The sequence below is a fragment of the Eschrichtius robustus genome, chromosome 6 (assembly GCF_028021215.1).
Source record: "Eschrichtius robustus isolate mEscRob2 chromosome 6, mEscRob2.pri, whole genome shotgun sequence".
Lineage (NCBI taxonomy): Eukaryota > Metazoa > Chordata > Mammalia > Artiodactyla > Eschrichtiidae > Eschrichtius > Eschrichtius robustus.
This window is the reverse complement of record NC_090829.1, coordinates 92014830-92035622: the sequence shown is the minus strand read 5'-3', so window position 1 is coordinate 92035622 and position 20793 is coordinate 92014830. Positions and strand designations below refer to the sequence as shown.

The window sequence follows — 20793 nt, the reverse complement described above, 5'->3', positions numbered from 1 at the left end:
GTGACATATTTTCCCCTCTACTAAGCCGTTCCTTCCTTCCTTCCTTCCTTCCTTCCTTCCTTCCTTCCTTCCTTCCTTCCTTCCTTCCTTCCTTCCTTCCTTCCTCCCTCCCTCCCTCCCTCCCTCCCTTCCTTCCCCTCAGATTCTTTTTTCAAAAAAAAATTTTTTTTTAAAATTTGACTGTATGTAAGATGTAGTCAGAGTTGCTTCATGAGTTCCTGAGACAGACAGTATTCAAAGATGTACTTAAGGGCATATCTTTAAACAAAAAAAATCAAAAAAGAAAGAGAAGAGAGACACCTTAATGTCTTCAGGCAACACTATGCCCGATCCTCATTTTGAATTGTAGAGAGATTACTAAAATAAAAAGTGCATTTATTGAGGACCAATATGCACTGGGATAAGCACTGACTTAGGCAGTTTCAGATATGTTAATTCATTGAAGTTCTGAAATTTAATTCATTTAAGACAGCCTTAAAGTCTATAGGTTTCTTATTGTCTGTACTTTCCTTGTTTAGATATAATCCTGGGTCATAGATCTACCAGTTTGCTTTCATTTTCTCTTTCTTTTTCTGTTGATTATTGAAGGAATGAAAACAAAGACCTTTGGTAGTACAAAAAGGGTTCATTTTCAGTGTTAAAGGTATTTCGAGGCCTTTCAAGGAAGGGCCTAACTGTACCCCTAAGATTTAAGATGTTATAAATACATCATTGTTTAATTTAAATTTGGTTTTGAAAGTTTTAAAGAAAGAATATTTGAACAAAGCCCACTAGATTTTTGGAGTCCCATTTGTAAAATATCTCCCTGTTCTCTAGTTCCTCTGATGGCCTTGTTCTTTTTATCAGCCCTGATATCATGTGGCAGAAATAACAATTCGAGAATAACAAAATCTCAAGTTTCTTAGAAGACAAGTATAAGCACTCTTTCGTTTAAAAAAAAATCCATCCAAACTCGCCATGCAGTAAGGAAAGAAGCATCACATTAGGAGATAATTCATGTTATAAACAGCTGTGGTATTGAAGAAAGTATTTTGTTGGAATGGTGGACAACAGTAGTATTTAAAAAGCCCACAAAAGTATGAGTACTAAGCACATGTACCCCAAGCTTTTCCTTCATAAAGAGTTTCAGAAGTTTTCTGTAATAAGTTACATGTCGTTCTGTTGGATTTCTGATTGCTAGTCTTTGTGAGTATTCTTTTTCGACTCTGGATTATATGTACTTCATGGTTATGAATTGATGATTTACTTGTTTTTGACTTATTTAGATCCTACTCAAATGGGAGGCCTGAGCATGCTGCTTTTAGCTGGAGAACATGCTCTTGGTACACCAGAGGTAAGTGGTCCCTCATCCCTCTCCACTCTGCTCCTGCTGGGGGTTGAGAACACAGACATTTGTGTTCTGTTCACACTGTTAGTTCTACAGTTTCACTTTTTACAGCTCATGAATAAACTCTGCTTTTAATTGTTTTCATTAAGATCTCTATGTGCATTATATTGTGCCTTGAGGGTAACAGAGTAGGGTACATAAACCCAAAAGGACACAAACACAAGTCAGGTGCAGATTTTGAGGTTCCCTGAGCATAGGAGTAAGACTTGCAATGTACAGATAATTAGCATTTGCCATGACTGTGTCATGGGGTCCATAGGGTGGATCCTATGATTCATTCATTCTATTCATAACATTCTCTGCTTTTGTGATGTTCTCATTAGACTTGCTAGTGAAAAGATGAGAGTTAAAAAAACCATGAAACTGTCAGTCTCTCTGGTACCTGAATAAATTCAAACTCCTGTTTTTGAAAATCAGGAAACATGGCATTCCAAGATTGCTTATTTTTTAAAATGGAAAATGAAAAGAGACCCAGGCCCTTATGACCTTGGTTTCATTTTTTATTCCCTTGTATTGTTATTGGGCTGTTTTTGCTAAATATTTTTAAGTATGGTTTTGATAGGCAGGTAGTATCTGGTAGCCATACATAGTTTGCATTTGTGGAATTCCTCTATTTTCCAGACCCATTTAACAGAGGCCAGATGCAGTGACCTGCAGATCATATTATTTTACCAAACTCAGGTCCTTGAGCTGGAAGTTTTTCAATCCCCAACCAGAGTTGCTATTTAGGACAAAATAGCAATTTTATTGCATATATATATATTTTTTCTTTCTTTCTTTCTTTTGTTTTTTAAGTCGTGTGCGTGCTATATGGATTACAGTTGAAGTCTATTCAGATAATCGTTTTAGAGGATACCACATAAGATATTTACATCACAAAAGGTTTTTATTATTTACAGTTTATATTGGGGATCCATAGTAGTTGACCATATGTTCAATTTGATTTAACTTTTTATTTCTATTCAATTCAGTGTAGCAATAAATGTGTAAATTTGGTGGACTGATAGTTATTTACATTGTACTAATCTTTAGCTAGAAAAAGTAAACATGTCACTTTGTACCTTTGCATACTCGTTATTCAGCATGTTTATACCTCCTCACACAATAGCCTTCTCTGGCATCATTTTACTTTCTAACACATGGCTGCTCCCTAATAGCAATCAGACTAACTCTCACTTGGGTGTAGAGTATCCCAAGCATGTTCCCACAGGTGAACGTTGGAGTAATAATGCACATTTGACCTTTCAACACAGTCTGACTCATGATTTCCAAGAATACACTGTGAAAGTCAGTATCATCTTTTCTAACAGATTAGATAATAATGGAGTTTTCTCCCCAATATCTATTAGCATTCCTTTTAACTTTCAGGAAAAAATGTAAACAAATAAACATCTAAGAACTTACAGATAGATGCTATCTATCTGTAAATGCTAGTCAAAGAAAGGAATACTTTTTTTTCTTTGATTAAAGTTTGTCTCTTGGGCTCTTTTTAGTAAATAGCTCTTCTCACAGCTTTTAAGGACAGCAGAGTTTGACACAAGCAGTTTAAACCATGCATTGGTCAGCCTTCCATTTCTGATGAAGGGGAACTGTTTTGAAAATTCTCAAGCTAAAGAAATAAAGTTAAATGGCTTAAAGAGGTAAACTGTACAGGAGAAGGGAATTTATGCTAAGGAAGAAGTTGCCAGCACTTAGGTCTTTAAGAACCACTTCTAAGAATACAACTCTTTCTTCATAATCCCTACTTTTCATCTCAGATATATTTAGGTCATTATTGAAAATAATCTTGAGATACTGAAATAATAAAGCAGCAAAATTTGTATAAAATAATGCTGTCTCTAAATATAATTAGTTTGAGAGTTTATGTCATAGGTATCAGTAGATTTCATTTAGCACCTAATTTCTATGCAATGTCTTATTCCAAATATGTAGACATGGTCATAGAACTTTGGGGGCTTATGTACATTGGCAGATGACAAATACAGTGAATACATACTTATATTTTTAAAAGAAAATTATAAATATAATGAGATAAGGAGAGAAGTACAGAAATTTCATGCTTCTGACATTTGGAACAATTACTGTGAAGTCTGTGTATACTATTAGGTAGGACCAGTCAAATAAAGTGACATTTTACAAAAATTCTGCCACAGAGGAGGTCTAATCGTAATGGCTTTTTAAAATGCCACGAGAAAATTCTTATTCTGAAATATTTTATTTAAAGGGAGATTTTCCTTTGTTCAGTAGTCTAAAACCTAATCACATAGAAAAAGTCCTCAAAAGTCTATTTTTTTAATATAGAAAATTTAATATAGGTAATAGCTGTATTTTTAAAAACAATTCTAGAAGGTAGAGAGGCTTGCTGTTACGGGAACAGTAAAATTCCAGGTTAAAAGCTTCTTTGGCCTGTACAGTTTTCCAGATCTACATGTGATGTGCTCTTAGAGTTTTCAGAGAGAAATTATATGTTCTTGAGATAGCAGTGAGCAAATAATAACAAGAAAAATGTTTGAGTTTTCTCCTTTTTTTCTCAGTCTTCTGATTAACTCTGAATCTGCCACAGTAGATTTTTGGTGTTATCAGGTCAACATTTTTATATGCTACTGTTATTAAGCCAAGCTTGGTTCTGTAATTTGTGTCTCTGATGAATAAAAGGGATAAAAATTGCATTTATAGCTTGATTCTTTTTCACATAAATGATCAGTCCTATGTTTTCTTTATACCCAGAGTACATTGAAATGCATTACATATTTGGGATAAATTTTAAAAAGCAGTGTTTGTTATTAAAGAGTTTATGGATTAAAGAACCAAAATAAAGGTACAGGCATACCTCATTTTATTGCAGATACTGCATTTGCAGATATTGCATTTTTTACAAATTGAAGGTTTATGGCAACCCTGCGTCCATCCAGCAGGTCTATTGGCAACATTTTTTCAACTGTATTTACTCGCTTCGTATCTCTGTGTCACATTTTGTTAATTCTTGCAGTATTTCAGACTTTTCCTTATTATTATATTTGTTATGGCGGTCTGTGATCAGCGATCTTTAATGTTACTATTGTAATTTGGGGAGGGGATGCTACAAATCACACCCATAGGAGACAGCGAACTTAACTGATAAATGTTCTGTGTGTTCTGACTGCTCCACCAGCCAGCAGCCCCCCCTCTCCCTCATCTCTCTCCCTCTCCTCAGGCCTCTCTATTCCCTGAGACACAACAATGTTGAAATTAAATCAGTTAATCACTCTACACTGGTCTCTTAAGTGTTCAAGTGAAAGGAAGAGTCACATGTCTCTCACTTTAAATTGAAAGCTAGAAATGATCAAGCTTAGTGAGGAAGGCATGTCGAAAGCTGGGAAAGGCTGAAAGTGAGCCCTCTTGCACCAAACAGCCAAGGTGTGAATGCAAAGGAAAAGTTCTTGAAGGAAGTTAAAAGTACTATTCCATTTAACACATGAATGATAAAAATGTGAAACAGTCTTATTGCTGATATGGAGAAGTTTTGGTGGTCTGGTTAGAAGATCAAACCAGACACAACATTCCCTTAAGCCAAAGCCTAATCCAGAGCAAGGTCATAACTCTGTTCAATTCTATGAAGTCTGAGAGAGGTGAGGAAACTGCAGAAGAGAAGTTTGAAGCCAGCAGAGGCTGTGAGCCTCTTAAAGCTCTGTTCATGAGCTTTAAGAAAAGGTGCCATCTCCATAACATCAAAGGGCAAGGTGAAGCAGCAAGTGCTGATGTAGAAGCTAGAGCAAGTTATCCCAAAGATGTAGCTAAGATACTTCATGAAGGTGGCTACACTGAAAAACAGATTTTCAGTGTAGATGAAACAGCCTTCTATTGGAAGAAGATGCCTTCTATTGGAAGAAGATGCCATCTAGGGCTTTCATATCTAGGGAGGAGAAGTCAATGTCTGACTTTCAGGCTTCAAAAGACAAACCCACTCTCTTGTTAGGGACTAATGCAGCTGGTGACTTAAATTGAAACCAGTGCTCATTTACCATTCAGAAAATCCTAGGGCCCTCAAGAGTTAGGTTAAACCAACTCTGCCTGTGCTGTGTAAATGGAGCAGCAAAACCTGGATGGCAGCATATCTGTTTATAACATAGTTTACTGAATATTTTAAACCCGCTGTTGTGACCTACTGCTTAGAAAAGAAGATTCCTTTTAAAATATTACTGCTCATTGACAATGCATTTGGTCATCCAAGAGCTCTGATGTAGATGCACAACGAGACTAATGTTGTTTTCATGCCTATTAACACATCCATTCTGCCACCCATGGATCAAGGAGTCTCTTCGACTTTCAAGTCTTATTATTTAAGAAATACATTTTGTAAGGCTGTAGCTGCCATACATAGTGATTCCTCTGATGGATCTGGGCAAAGTCAGTTAGTTGAAAACATCCTGAAAAGGATTCACCATCCTAGATGCCATTAAGAATGTTTGCGTTTCATGGGAAGAGAGCTAAATATCAACATTAAGGGAATTCCCTGGCGGTCCAGTGGTTAGGACTTGGCGCTTTCACTGCCAAGGCCTGGGTTCGATCCCTCGTCGGGGAACTAAGATCCCAAAAGCTGTGCAGTGCGGCCAAAAAAATAAAAAACAAACCAAAAAAATAAACATTAACAGGAGTTGGGAAAAAGTTGATTCCAACCCTCATGGATGACATTGTGGGGTTCAAGACTTGCATGGAGGAAGTAACTACAGATGTGGTGGAAATAGCAAGAGAACTAGAATTAGGAGCTGAAGATGTGACTGAATTGCTTCAATCTCATGATAAAACTTGAATGGATGAGGAGTTGCTTCTTATGGATGAAAAAAGAAAGTGGTTTCTTGAGCTGGAATCTACTCCTGGTGAAGATACTATGAAGATTGTTGAAATGACGAGAAAGGATTTACAGTGTGGCATAAATTTAGTTGATAAGCAGTGGCAGGGTTTGAGGGGATTGACTCCAATTTTGAAAGAAGTTCTGCTGCGGGTAAAATGGTATCAAATAATGGTATTGCATGCTGTAGAGAAATCGTTCATGAAAGGAAGAGTCAATTAATGTGACAAACTTCATGGTTGTCTTATTTTAAGAAATTGTCACAGCCTCCCTAACTTTCATCTGCCGCCAACCACCCTGACCAGTCAGCAGCCATCAATGTCGAGGCAAGACCCTCCATCAGAAAAAGGTTGACTCACTGAAGTCTCAGATGATAGCATTTTTTAGCAATAAGGCATTGTAAAATTAAAGCATGTCCTTTCTTTTTTTTAGGTATAATGTTATTGTACACTTAATAGACTACATTATAGTGTAAACATAACTTATATGCTCTGGAAAACCAAAAACTTTGTGAGACTGGCTTTATTGCAGTATTCACTTTTGATTATGGTGGTCTGGAACCAGACCCGCCGTATCTCCGAGGTTTGCCTGTGTTGAGCAACACAGCCATCAGGGAGTGACACCCTACACCCCCCCCCACACACACACACACTCAAAATAGCAGCCTAAGCTTGTCTCTACTGACCCCCGGTGAAATGTAAGCATAGAAGTCTTATTAGGAAATAACCCCATAATAGTGAAGGAAATGGAAACGAGTGTTTCCAATGAATATGAGATTTTAGCAAACAGAAGCTGAAAAACAAATGAAGCTTTTTAATCAAGAAAATATGGTATAAGCTTAAAATATGCTAACCAGGGGGCTGTAGAGAGCCAGTCCGTTCTACAGTGTCTAGCAGCTTAAGTGAACACTTTTCCTTTTTACTTTAAAGGAACAAGAAGGAAAAAATAGAAGAAATAAAAGTAATAATGTTCACATCAAACTCTGGGAAGAGCTAAAGAGAAGGCAGTTAGTTACATTGAGTTAAGCCTTTATGATTCATATCGGTGAGTTACTATCTGAAGATGAAAATGTAATAAAGTATAAGTATTTGATCTAGAATTTCTAGAAGTAATCTCCAGGACTGAAAATTTCCATAGTGTTATATTTTTAACTTATTTTAATAAAAATGTAGAGCTAAATTAAATTTAAAAAATAAAGGCAGGGAGTGATACATTTCAGAAATGGAAGGGGAGATTATTCAACACATAATATATAGAACAGCTTGGAATAATATTGGAAAGGTCGACATTTCAGTATTGGACTTAAGTGAGCACCAGAAAGTTATCTTGGCTAAAACAGAAAAGATGGTTTGGGGAATAAAAGAAAATAAGAAAAGTTAGGCAGAGTAATCTTGGCTGATGAAAAGGTTTGACGGTATCAATATCTATTTAGTTGAATGAATGAACTGAAGGCAAACTTTCAGATGTTTGGGAAGTAATATTAGACCTGGGTCTGTGGTTTTAGAATGCCTAGTTCTTTTGTTGGAATGAGGAGATATGACAGTAGAGTTACGACCAAGCCACGTTTTTCTTTGCCTTCCATCCTGTAAAATGGAACTAATGACACCCACTTGTTTTTCTCTTTCTGACTTACTTCACTCTGTATGACAGACTCTAGGTCCATCCACCTCACTACAAACAACTCAATTTCGTTTCTTTTTATATACACTACCAAATGTAAAACCGATAGCTAGTGGGAAGCAGCCGCATAGCACAGGGAGATCAGCTGGGTGCTTTGTGACCACCTAGAGGGGTGGGATAGGGAGGGTGGGAGGGAGGGAGACGCAAGAGGGAAGAGATATGGGGATATATGTATATGTATAACTGATTCACTTTGTTATAAAGCAGAAACTAACACACCATTGTAAAGCAATTATACTCCAATAAAGATGTTAAAAAAAATAATAATAATACCCACTTGCTTCTAACTCCTAAGACATCTATGAAGATTAATTAAATAAAACCTGTAAGGCATTTTCACCTCTCCTGAAAAGCATTCTTGTAAGTACCTAGAATTATTACCATAATTTATCCTTGGTATTTCATACTTAACTTGAAAGCTTATATTATGTCAGGCTATTACTCCTACAGGCTATAGTATGTTTTACCAGCAGCGTATTCACATTGAGCAAATAATCTGTTCAAGGTTGTGTAGCTATGAAGTGACAGAATTAGGATTTGAACCCAGGGGGACTAGCTTCAGTCTTCACATAGCCTACGGGGACCTTTGTGATTCAGTCCCCACCCACCTGACCTCAACTCGGGCCACTTATGCAGTGGTGTCTGCACCCTTACGCAGCCATTTCATGAGTGCTTTCTGGGGACCAAGCACTGTACTAAGCACTTACTCTGATTATCTCATTTCATCCTTCCATGAGCCTTAAGAGGTTGGTTTATTATTCCCCATTTCATAAATGAGGAAACTAGGCTAGAGAGGTTAAATAGCCTGTCTAAGGACGTAGAGCAAGAAAGTCATTATACTAGGATTTAAACCTGTATATTTTCCATTAAGTAATGAGATGGGTGAAATCTTAGAGAAAAGGTGATAATACCAATACTTGTTAATGAATATGTCTATATTTAAAACACTGTGAGTTTTAAATTTAAAACAAATACAGATTTTTGATAAAATTGAAAGTTTTCCCCTTTCTTATAATATCTGGTATCAGTGAAGTAGGGAAAATTATTTTACTGCCTGTTGGTACATTTGAGCTAGTTTCACATGTGCCTCTCTTAGGCTACTATATTTGACTACTCCAGGATGCTTAAATCCACTGAATTCCAACCCTACCCCCAACTCTTGCCCCCTTCTCACTGAAGCTGTTAATTTCCCTTCTCACAGTTTTATAGCTTTTAAACATATTTTGTGAGGAAATACTATACTTAAATTTTACATTAAATAGGCTCTTTGAGCTTTCTCAATTCCGGGTAGAAACCTCTCCTTTTTATGTCACTGCTCACTGCCCACTTTGCCTGGAACTGCCCATCCAGCCCAGCCTCTTCCATCTCTCAGCAGTGGGGCTCAAAGCCCAGAGAATCAAGTCCTTCTACCCAACCTGATTGGCAAGCATCTGTCCTCGTTGAGTTCCTAGGCCGCATTGCTCAAGACAGTGGTGAACTCACATGCGCTCCTCGGTCTCCCAGAGATGGTGGGAAGGGGTAGTGGGGAAGGTGGGCAACAAGTGAGCGGGAAAAGAAAGAGGAGAATAGAGAACAAGAAGGTAAACGAGAAGGGTGGTACTGTTGCTGCTGCGTTGTCGTTGAGAGCATGTTTGTATACACGACTGCGTTCTGTTCTCACAGTGTCCTGTGAAGACATCAGTAGCGTTGTTACCTGTTTAATCAAATGAGGAGACTGAGGCAGGAAGATGGCTATGGTTTGTCTCAACTACTATGGCAGTTTGTAGAGGTGACCTGGAGTCTGTCCTGGACTTCCATCCTAGCGCTCTGCCACACGGCTTAGAATGACAGGAAACTTGACTCTGGTAGCCCTGGTGCCCTGAGAAAAACCAGGGACTTATCCTTCCTCTCCGCCAAATGACTTGACTTACATTCTGATTTTGAGGAGCTCACAGCTCTACGCGGCGCTATTGGGTTGTGCTCCTCAGGGTGACCCCGTTCTCTCTCAACTGTAGCCCAATCCTAGTGTCTGCCAGTCAGGTGCGCTGCTTTAGTCCTCAGGTGCTCCTTAACCTCATTTAGGTTTAATTAAGAGTGGCTTCATTTTAGTCCTTAAGTAGGTTTTGAAGGACTAACTTGTATGTAATATACTTACACTGAATTCACCTGTGTTTAAAAGCTCAAGTCCATTTCAGAGCTTCATTTAACATCTCATATTAAATGCAAATTAAGTGATCACTCAGGTCCTCCGTTATAGAAGGATACCTGGCAAAAGCTGCCGATTGTAGGAAAGCCTGGGCCAGGCTGAATGAGGGTGAGAATCAGATCACTGGGCCTTGGAGTCACACAGGATCTTTGTCCTTGAACTCTGAAATGGAATCCTCTACCCCCAACCCCTCTCCTCCGGAAGAAGACAACCCCGCCTTCCACTGCTGCCTAAACAGTCTTCCTTTTCTCATATTCGCTCTTCCGGGGAAAGGGTTTAACTTACCTTAGGAACACTGGCACTGACTGACCCCTCTCCCTCCGCCCTGACACCTTTCCAGGCAATTACTGAGCCCTGGCAAATGCCATCTCTGATTTAATTGGGGCCCCGCATCTCAGCTGGTTTATTTCCTTAACCTTCTAATTGGTCTCTTGCCTCCAGTCACTCCCCAGCCAAGGTCATCCTGCACTCCACTGACAGAATTATTTAACTACACATCTCTCATCATGCCGCTCCTCTGACTGAAAACCTTGGCTGACTCCCCATTGCCTCCAGCCTAATTTTCGGACTTCTTAACCCAGCATTCAGGTCCCTCTCAGTCTGATTCATCTCCCACTGCACTCCCGGGCATCTCAGGCTTCAGCCACACAGGGAAAGTCACTGCTTCTCACACACACAGGGCACTTCCTCCATGCTTTTCCTCCTGCTGTGACCACATCCTTTCCACAATTCTGGTGTTCCTTCTAGGGAGATCTCAGATGCTACTTACCTTACTTCTTACATCTGTCCCCAGAAAGAATGAAGGCTGCTTCTCTGTCCTCCCACAGACCTTTGTAATATTCCACCAAGAGGCACGTCCTTTCTTAATGTGTAGCTGTCTCCTGCATTGAAATGCAAGCAACTTAACGGCCAGACACATCCCCTTAGTCTCATTTTATTCCCCAGCATATAATGCACACAAGTGGGATGTAAGCTTCTTGAAAGAGAGCAGCAGTCTTTGTGGCTGGTATGTAATGGGTGTTTGTTGAATGTTTGTTGAAGGAGTGAGTAATCAGTAAATGTTTAAATTAGCAAGAGCAGGGGTGTGGAGTTCAGATACAACCAGTGTACTTCATCCCTTTTGTTGACTGTCCATCACAATCCAGCTCTGTGTCTGTGGTCTTGTGCCTTGCGAAGTAGGAATGGGCTCTTAATAAAACCTAGCTTTCCAAACTGTGCGTCTGAGTGGCTTGATCTTGTTTTATATCAAGGGGCTGGATCATGTTTCTATGTCTCTCGTTATCATGATGTGCATTTCACCTGTGGGAAAAAAGTATTACCTCGTCGTAATTCTTAATTCTACTAATCATTCCCCTTCCTTGGCTATTGAGAATTATAGCTAATTTAAAGGGAAGATTGGATTTAAGGGAAGTTGAAAACGTATGTGGTTAACAAAACTGCTTTTAAAATCCCTGTAGCAGTTTTCTTTATTGGGCATATAGCAACACCTAGTGGCTTTATGGATTATTTCAGAGACTGTTTCTAAAAAGAGCTTCTTGGGTTTTTTCCTCCCTTTATTGAATCTCTACTTATTTGGTATTTTTTCTTTCCTCTTAATTGATGAACAGATATCTTTGATCTCTATGTTTTGTTATGTTTAGAAAGTAAGCTGGCTTTAGCTGAAGAATGGATGTTGAAGAATGATGTTTCTCCATAAAAAGCATACCCCACCTAATAAGTAATTTATGATACTGTAAATACAAACAGCAAAGTGATATTGCAAGGTGACAACATCTAGGATCCTCTAATAACTTTAAACAGGAGTCTTTTGTGGGAAATAACGTCTTCCTTCCATGTGGATGTAATGCCAGATTTCTTTGCCAAACTTTTACATGTATGCACAAATATATACACTTGCACTGGATGCCTCATTTATCAAACACTCAAGAATGAATTCTGCCTCAGTACATTTTCCATGTCATTGAACCATTTTTACATTTTGAGATTTTAGGTGGAAATATGTCTAGCACGTATCGCATGCATTTCTGCCTTTTAATAAGGGATATATTTTATAATTATTCTTATCTTGACAACTTAGAATCACAGTTATAAATATTAACTACTATATTTCGGAAAAACTTTAGGACTACTTGCTCTATTTTATTATTATTTTTTAAATTTATTTTTTAGCTTTTGTGATAATCCACTTTAGTAAATAACCGAGATTTTTTAAAATTTTAATACAATTTTGGAAGGTTACTTTCCATTTACAGTTTTTACAAAATATTGGCTATATTCCCCATGTTGTACAGTACATCCTTAAGCCTATCTTACACCCAATATTTTGGTTATTTGTTTTAAATAGACTACAATGCTTTATAAAACATCTGTGTTGTAAATCAACTATGCTTCAATAAAATTTTTTTAAAAATTTGTGCCTACAGTTTTTCTGTCTTTTTGCTCTGTGTCTTCTTGCTGGTGGCATTGTTTGTTTTGCAATGCTCTTCCTTTTTTTTTTTAAATTTATTTATTTTATTTATTTTTGGCTGCGTTGGGTCTTCGTTGCTGCACGCGGGCTTTCTCTAGTTGTGGTCAGCGGGGGCTACTCTTCGTTGCGGTGTGCGGGCTTCTCACTGCGGTGTCTTCTCTTGTTGCAGTCGCAGAGCATGGGCTCTAGGCGCACGGGCTTCAGTAGCTGTGGCACGTGGGCTCATGGGCCTAGTTGCTCTGTGGCATGTGGGATCCTCCCAGACCAGAGCTTGAACCCACATCCTCTGCAGTGGCAGGTGGATTCGCAACCACTGTGCCACCAGGGAAGCCCCTCTTCCTTTTTCTTATCCCCACTCTTGGCCCCTTCTGATTTGCTGCTTCTGTTAATTCTGTGGCCTAGAAAGTCAGGTAACCACACAGCTTAGTAGTAAGCCAACTCTTCTGGCTCCTAATTTTGTGCTGTTTCCATTATACTACACTGAAAATAAAGGCTAAATCCACAGTGCTTTAAAGTAAGAGTAACTAGATTTTAAAAGGAGACGTTATCCACTACAGTAAAATGCATAGCCTCAGTGACTGTAATTGCTGTTTTAACCATTGGATAGCCTTTGTTGTGTGATTCCTGGCCTGGTCATTGAGATTCCTCATATTCATAAACACAGAGAATCAAGTCAGTCAACCAGTATTCCTTGTGCATCTACTGTGCGTCAGGTGCGTGGGGAGCACAAACACGCACGCATAGACTTCTCTGATTGCATAGTACAATTGACATAACGTGTAGGATTATAGATGTCTTGATAAGTAATTACATTTGAATTCTCCATACAAATAGAAAGTTTTATTTAAGACCATCCATCATAATGATTGCAGAGGGTCTCATTTAACTTTAAACCTTTATGACTGGATGTATAGTCATGGCCATATTATCTATAATGGCACTTAAAAGAAAGTTGACTTTTCTTCTTACAGTTAATATGAACTCTAATTGAGCCATAGGTTAACTAATCTCATAAATGATAACTCTCATGCATCATGGGATTAGAAATAAAAATATGTGTTCTATAAGCTTTATATAGGGTAGTTACCCTATATGATAATATACTTAATTCTAAATGTCTCCATAACTTTCTGTCATGTGTACAACCTACATTATTAAAGTTTTATAAAGTCACTTTATAATTTTTATTTAGTCCTAGGCTCTATTTTATTTTATTTTATTTTAAGTTTTGGCCGCACAATTTGTGGGATCTTAGTTCCCCGACCAGGGATTGAACCTGGGCCACGGCAGTGAAAGCACCAAATCCTTAACCACTGGACCTCCAGGGAATTCCCTAGGCTCAATTGTAAACAAAATTTTGATTATTTACCAAGATATCTAGGGGTTAAGCACACAGGATTTCTTTATAAACCAGGACAGTATTGATTTTTTTTTCATTGTTTAGAAATTATAAAGATACAGTTCATTCAAGTATTCCTTCCAATAAAGGAATTTTTTGTGGCTAGTAATTTCAGGATTTGCTGGCCTTTTTTAGTATATTTTGTGTCTCCTTGGCTTCAAAGTTTTAGAAAGCAAATAAACACTTTTGGACTTTTTGGCACACTAGTTTTCAAATAGTCAAGTGACAGGGAGGGAATCAGGCTTTGACAGCCAAACCACAGGTGGCAAATTAATTAAAGCTTCTGCACCTTTTCTGTGGAGCTTATCACTGGAAGAAGTTGGCCATTACCCTTTCAAATCCAAAGGTGACAATTAAAATTTTAAATGCTTGCTCCTGCCCAGTGGCCTATGACGTTGTTAGAGAAACACATCTTCCATGTCTACTGAAGAAGTTCAGTGAGAAACTCTAGTTTTAGGAACATAACCTGGGTGACTGCCAGCTCTTTCCATAGATTCAACCATCTAATTTAATCACATGCGGCTATTAAAATTATATTGGAAAAGGTTTAATAACAGGAAAATCAATGTATTGTTAAAAACGAACATTTTGTAACTGTAGTACATCATCCCATTTCTGTTGAAAACATTATCTATACACACAACTGGAAGAATATACATGGAATATTACCAGTGCTTATCTTTGGGAGATGATTTTTCTTCTGGTTTTTTTTTTTTTTTTTTTTCAGATTTTCAATAGTGATCTTGGATTATTTTGTTGTCAGAAACATGTTATAAAAAGTATTTTTAACTTTTATTTTTCCTCTAAAGTGAAAGATAACTTGTTCCCTAAGACTCTCTAACCTTGTCATTCAGGAAAGGAGAGAGAGGGGACACACTGTTTTGGTATTTGGAAGACATGTTGTCAATTTTGATTTAGTTGATTCAACAAATACTTGAGTATCTACATTGTGCCCAGGCAATGTTGAGGATTCTGCATTAAACAAAATCCCTGGGAGAAGATGGACCATAAACACATATTTGTGTCTTGTGGTGGTCAGTGCTAAGTGCTATAATAATAAAGAATAAGGGGATTATTGAACGTTGGGGAGTAGAGATGTCATTTACCTGTCTGGTCCTACATTCCTTTATCTGTAAAAAGGGTTAGATCAGAGGGATGCTGAAATCCTTCCCCTCTAACATTCTATGACTCCTATGACTTTTGAATTATAGGGCTACTTACCTAAGTTATTATTTCACCCAAATGCAGAAATGGGTCAATTTTTAACATTGTAATAAAGAGGAATTATGTATCCTGAGAATAGTACTTGATGAACAGCAAGAATTTTTAAAAAAATCAGTGGTGTTTCTGTAACTATTGTTAATAATGAAAATCACAGGTAAAGATTGTAGAGCATTAAATGTTTACCCAGTGTCGTAAATAATATACAAGAATATATTATAAAGGAAATTTCTCTTAGGAAAATAGTACTAACTTTTCTAAGATTGGGGCTTGTATATAAATACATGAAAACCCTGGAAAACAAAAATTGGACCTTAGTTTTGTTTTCCCAAAAGGTTTATAATCGAAACTCATTTGCGTTTTCATGTACTCAGGTTATATGAAATAGTGGGGAAACACAGAACATGGAAGAAGTAGATATTCTTTGGATTTGGTTGCAGAAAGCCAAGAGATCAAATAGGCATCATTGTAGACATTTCTCTTTGGTTAATAGTAATTTTTCTGAAATGCATTGTCCTGTCTATCTCCTACAATTTATGGCATTATTTAGTAGTTGAATGAATATATAAAACTTGATAAAACCTTGTGTAAGACTTTGCAGAATATAACTACCTTTTTGTCACAGTACTGCCTCAAATTTGGGGAGTCAAAACCATTCCTTCCTCAAATAGGAATGTTTTACGTGACATTGTCTTCTGTTGTCTTCCAGAAGCTATTCTCGTGATGCCTCATACCAGCTTTCTTTGTTTCAGATATCCTCTGGCACTTGCAGGCCTGATGTTTCAGAATCCTCTGAATTGCGTCAGAAGTCACCATTATTTCAGTTTGCCGAGGTAATATATTACTATTTATACTTAATGAAATTGTAAAGTGAGCTTAAACTTGGGCTGATGAAAGTAACTTAAAGCAAAGAAGAACCCTGCGTTCTTAGCTCAAGTAATCATAAAAGGGAAAATAGTATCAAATTCTGGAACTTTAGAGTCTCTTAATTAAGGAATAAATATGTTTATAGAAGCTTGTTATTAACTCATACTAAATATTATTGCACTTAAACCTCATCACTAATTTTTATTCATGGATAGGAAAGTTAAGAATATAATTGAACTATTTTTAGAACTTAGTCATTTATAAGATACTGATTTGTCAGGTATTAAATCAGAAGACAGAATTGACTCATGGTTATTGGCTGTGCATTCCTTTGTATTTATTTTAAGTGAACTTCTCTTAATTGAAACTTTAGCATGCAGTTGGCAGTTTTCAAAATCCTATATCTTGCGTCAAACCTGTTTGGCTCAGTATGTCTCTGACATATTCAGAGATGATGTAGAAAAGCACATTATCCTTGATATAATGTCTAAAGGTTAAGACTGCTTTCCAAAATATCTGCCTTTACCCTAGAACTCAATATGGAGCCATCATTGATTACTTTTTTCTAAACTTTAAACCACGTGGTCTTCCCTTGATCATTCTAATTGTCTTTCACTAGACCTTCTTTCACACTGTCATCCTTCCTAATGTTTGCCCCTTGTGGTACAGTTTTGTACAAAGGAGAGCATATTTTTAGTTTCAGACTTTTTTCTCCTCTAGTGTCCTTTCCTGGTGGTTTTCAACATTTCATTGGCAGAATTACTTTTCACACTGGCATATTAGGTCATTCCTTTTATGACATTGTTTATTATATGCCTAAATCCCCTGCTGATATCACCAGAATGTTTTAATATATATTTGCTGACATAATACTCTTTATCGGGCTTCCCTGGTGGCGCAGTGGTTGAGAATCTGCCTGCCAATGCAGGGGACACGGGTTCGCGCCCTGGTCTGGGAAGATCCCACATGCCGCGGAGCGACTGGGCCCGTGAGCCACGATTACTGAGCCTGCGCGTCTGGAGCCTGTGCTCTGCAATAAGAGAGGCCGCGATAGTGAGAGGCCCGCGCACCGCGATGAAGAATGGCCCCCACTTGCCGCAACTGGAGAAAACCCTCACACAGAAACGAAGACCCAACACAGCCACAAATAAATAAATAAATAAATAAATAAATAAATAAATAAATAAATAAATAATAAAAAAAATACTCCTTATCTATCACTTTCCTTTCTGCTCTCTGTGAGATGTGCCATGAATTCCAATTGTTTTTTATATTGTTTCCTCAAGAATTTAATGTAATAGCAGATTCAGTCGGCACTCCCTTTTAAACAGTAGTTTTAGACATATTAAATAATGTTAGTCTCAACTTTGAAAGCAGAGATACTTAACCAGTGATCCCTGGTGAAAGATGTAGTGAAATGTCTCAAATTTCACATGAAATTTTGGCTGTGTTGACACATGTGCATGTTTTTGGGTACTACAGCAAACCAAAGATTCCAAAGAGATCCCTGACCCTAATCTAATATTTCTTCAGGAGCTCCCTATTCATGTCAACATCTCCTTTATCCCAATATTAATTTGGAGAAACATCCTTTTGTTTAAAAACTTGTGAAATGCTTTCCAAAAATCTAGATTGTTTATACCACTGGTTCTGTTTTGTTCACTGTCTAATTTAATCCTTGAAGAAATATATTGTAGGTCAGGCATTTCCCCTTACACAAACTATTTATTTTCTTTAACTTTTATAGAGGGTTGGTAGGAGTGAAAAGTCATGTCTGAAGTAAGACCTACAGTTTATAATTCCCAGGATTTCAGGAACATCCTTGTGGATTCATATCTGCAGTCTCTCACAGCTTGCACACGGAGGTCTTTTTTTTTTTTTTTTTAATTTTATTTATTTATTTATTTATGGCTGTGTTGGGTCTTCGTTTCTATGTGAGGGCTTTCTCTAGTTGCGGCAAGTGGGGGCCACTCTTCATCGCGGTGTGCGGGTCTCTCACTATCGCGGCCTCTCTTGTGGCGGAGCACAGGCTCCAGACGCGCAGGCTCAGTAATTATGGCTCACGGGCCCAGTCGCTCCGCGGCATGTGGGATCTTCCCAGACCAGGGCGCGAACCCGTGTCCCCTGCATTGGCAGGCAGATCCTCAACCACTGCGCCACCAGGGAAACCCCACGGAGGTCTTTTGAAATGATAGGTTTCATGGTTTGACCAAGAAGAGTTCTACATCTTTACCCTGAAATATTTTCAAAGTACTTGGTTAGATCTTAGCCATTTACGACAATTTGTGTATGTCTAGTTTGTTAAATAGGATCTGGGAGATCTTTTTTCTTCTTACTGATATTTGTTCTAAAAATGCTTATTTGTCTGATGCAAAAGATATGGTGGAATTAAAATTTTCCTAATGCCTTCAGCAATGAATAGAGTCAATAATTCCATCAGGCTCTCTTGTAATTCTTTCTTATCCCTAAAATTGACTTTGATATTGTATCACCAACTGGCTCCATTGTTTTTCTAAACAACTTAATTTAATTAATATGAAAAAATGATTCCTGGGATTGAGGAGTCATGATCAAGCTGCATGTATTGCTTAGTAAATTCCCTTTGATGGAGTCGGTGAGCACAGTTAATTGAAGAAAAAGACTTTTGTGGAACTGGAAATGGGCTGAATTTACAGTGCTCAGGCTTTCTGCTCTTGTGACTCATTTTCACCCTAGTTTGTAGTTGGATAGAAACTTTGTTCACTTTGAAACCAAAATTAATAACTGACCTTGCTCTCAAAACATCCTAAAAACTATTTCCATGTGGCCCTCAGAGCAAACTTTTAATGAGGCTGTCATAATCACCAAATAGAAACAAAAGTTCTCCTAGCTGAAGCAAGGATGGTGTGACAGAATCCTCTATCCACTGTCAGACACCTGAGGGGCATAGGTGTGTGTGTATGTTAGATGGGAGGATGCATGGTGTTATAAAATAAAGAAGTGCTGTTCATATTCAATAAACAATTTATTGAGTTTTGGTAGTGTATTCTATGTATTATAGAATTCTGTGTATTGGCAGTGTATTCGATGGCTTATTTTCTTCTTACCATAATCCTGTAAAATGGGGATTATCATCATCATCATCAATTTACAGTTGGGAAAAATAAATCTCAAGAGAGATTAGCTGAGCTGCCCAAGGTCATGTAGCTAGTGAGTAGCAGAACTAAGATTCAGTCCCAGATACTCTGACCCACATGGTTTGCTTCTCCAACCCTGTTTCACAGCTGTCTCAAAGCAGAGAACTGCTTGAGGGGAGTGCTGTAGGGAGGAGAGAGATTTACTTGCAGCTTTCAACTTTTAATAATATGTTAGAAAATTCACTGAAATAAGGAAATTTATCTCTACAGGTGTCCTCAACTGCTATTTGATACATATCTGATACTCTTTCAAGAGACATGGCAAATGAGCCAAACTCAGTCTTCTTTGTTCTTTCCACATGTGTTTTTAGAAACATGGCCTTTGTCTTCGTTTATCATTGATACTGTTTTTCTAAGAGGGATTGAGGGTGATGACTCATGTCTTAATCTTTTTCTGTGTGTACAGTGGAAATATTTGACAGAATCTGTTAGTCTGTTATGGTAAAATGTACTTGTGCTTTAAAAATTATTTGTTTCCTTTCAGATATCTTCAGGTACCTCCCACCCTGATGTTCCTTCAAAACAATGTCAAGCATCAGCCTTGTTTCAGTTTGCAGAGGTATGGCCTTCTTTTTTGTTGTTGTTATTGTTTTCTTTTTTTTTTTTGAATTTTATTTTATTTATTTTTTTATACAGCAGGTTCTTATTAGTCATCAGTTTTATCCACATCAGTGTATACATGTCAATCCCAATCTCTCAATTCATCACACCACCACCCACGCCGCCGCTTTCCCCCCTTGGTGTCCATACGTTTGTTCTCTACATTTGTGTCTCAATTTCTGCCCCGCAAACCGGTTCATCTGTACCATTTTTCTAGGTTCCACATATATGCGTTAATATACGATATTTGTTTTTCTCTTTCTAACTTACTTCACTCTGTATGACAGTCTCTAGATCCATCCACGTCTCAACAAATGACCCAATTTCATTCCCTTTTATGGCTGAGTAATATTCCATTGTATATATGTACCACATCTTCTTTATCCATTCGTCTGTCGATGGGCATTTAGGTTGCTTCCATGACCTGGCTATTGTAAATAGTGCTGCAATGAACATTGGAGTGCATGTGCCTTCTTGAATTATGGTTTGCTCTGGGTATATGCCCAGTAGTGGGATTGCTGGATCATATGGTAGTTCTATTTTTAGTTTTTTAAGGAGCTTCCATACTGTTCTCCATAGTGGCTGTATCAATTTACATTCCCACCAACAGTGCAAGAGGGTTCCCTTTTCTCCACACCCTCTCCAGCATATGTTGTTTGTAGATTTTCTGATGATGCCCATTCTGACTGGTGTGTGGTGATACTTCATTGTAGTTTTGATTTGCATTTCCCTAATAATTAGTGATGTTGAGCAGCTTTTCATGTGCTTCTTGGTCATCTGTATGTCTTCTTTGGAGAAATGTCTATTTAGGTCTTCTGCCCATTTTTGGATTGGATGGTTGGTTTTTTAATATTGAGCTGCATGAGCTGTTTATATATTTTGGAGATTAATCCTTTGTCCATTGATTCGTTTGCAAATATTTTCTCCCATTCTGAGGGTTGTCTTTTCGTCTTGTTTATCGTTTCCTTTGCTATGCAAAAGCT

The 20793-nt window shown here is 37.8% G+C and overlaps 1 protein-coding gene across 16 annotated transcripts in view; it reads left to right on the top strand.

The window, feature by feature from the left end:
- BBX (BBX high mobility group box domain containing) overlaps positions 1 to 20793 on the top strand; it is a 280074-nt gene that overhangs the window by 200482 nt on the left and 58799 nt on the right. For all 16 annotated transcript variants that reach the window (XM_068546792.1, XM_068546806.1, XM_068546805.1 and 13 more), the window contains 3 exons: positions 1266 to 1333; positions 15920 to 16000; positions 19695 to 19769. In XM_068546792.1, coding sequence (XP_068402893.1) covers positions 1266 to 1333; positions 15920 to 16000; positions 19695 to 19769 — 224 coding nt within the window. The remainder of the gene's footprint in view (positions 1 to 1265; positions 1334 to 15919; positions 16001 to 19694; positions 19770 to 20793) is intronic.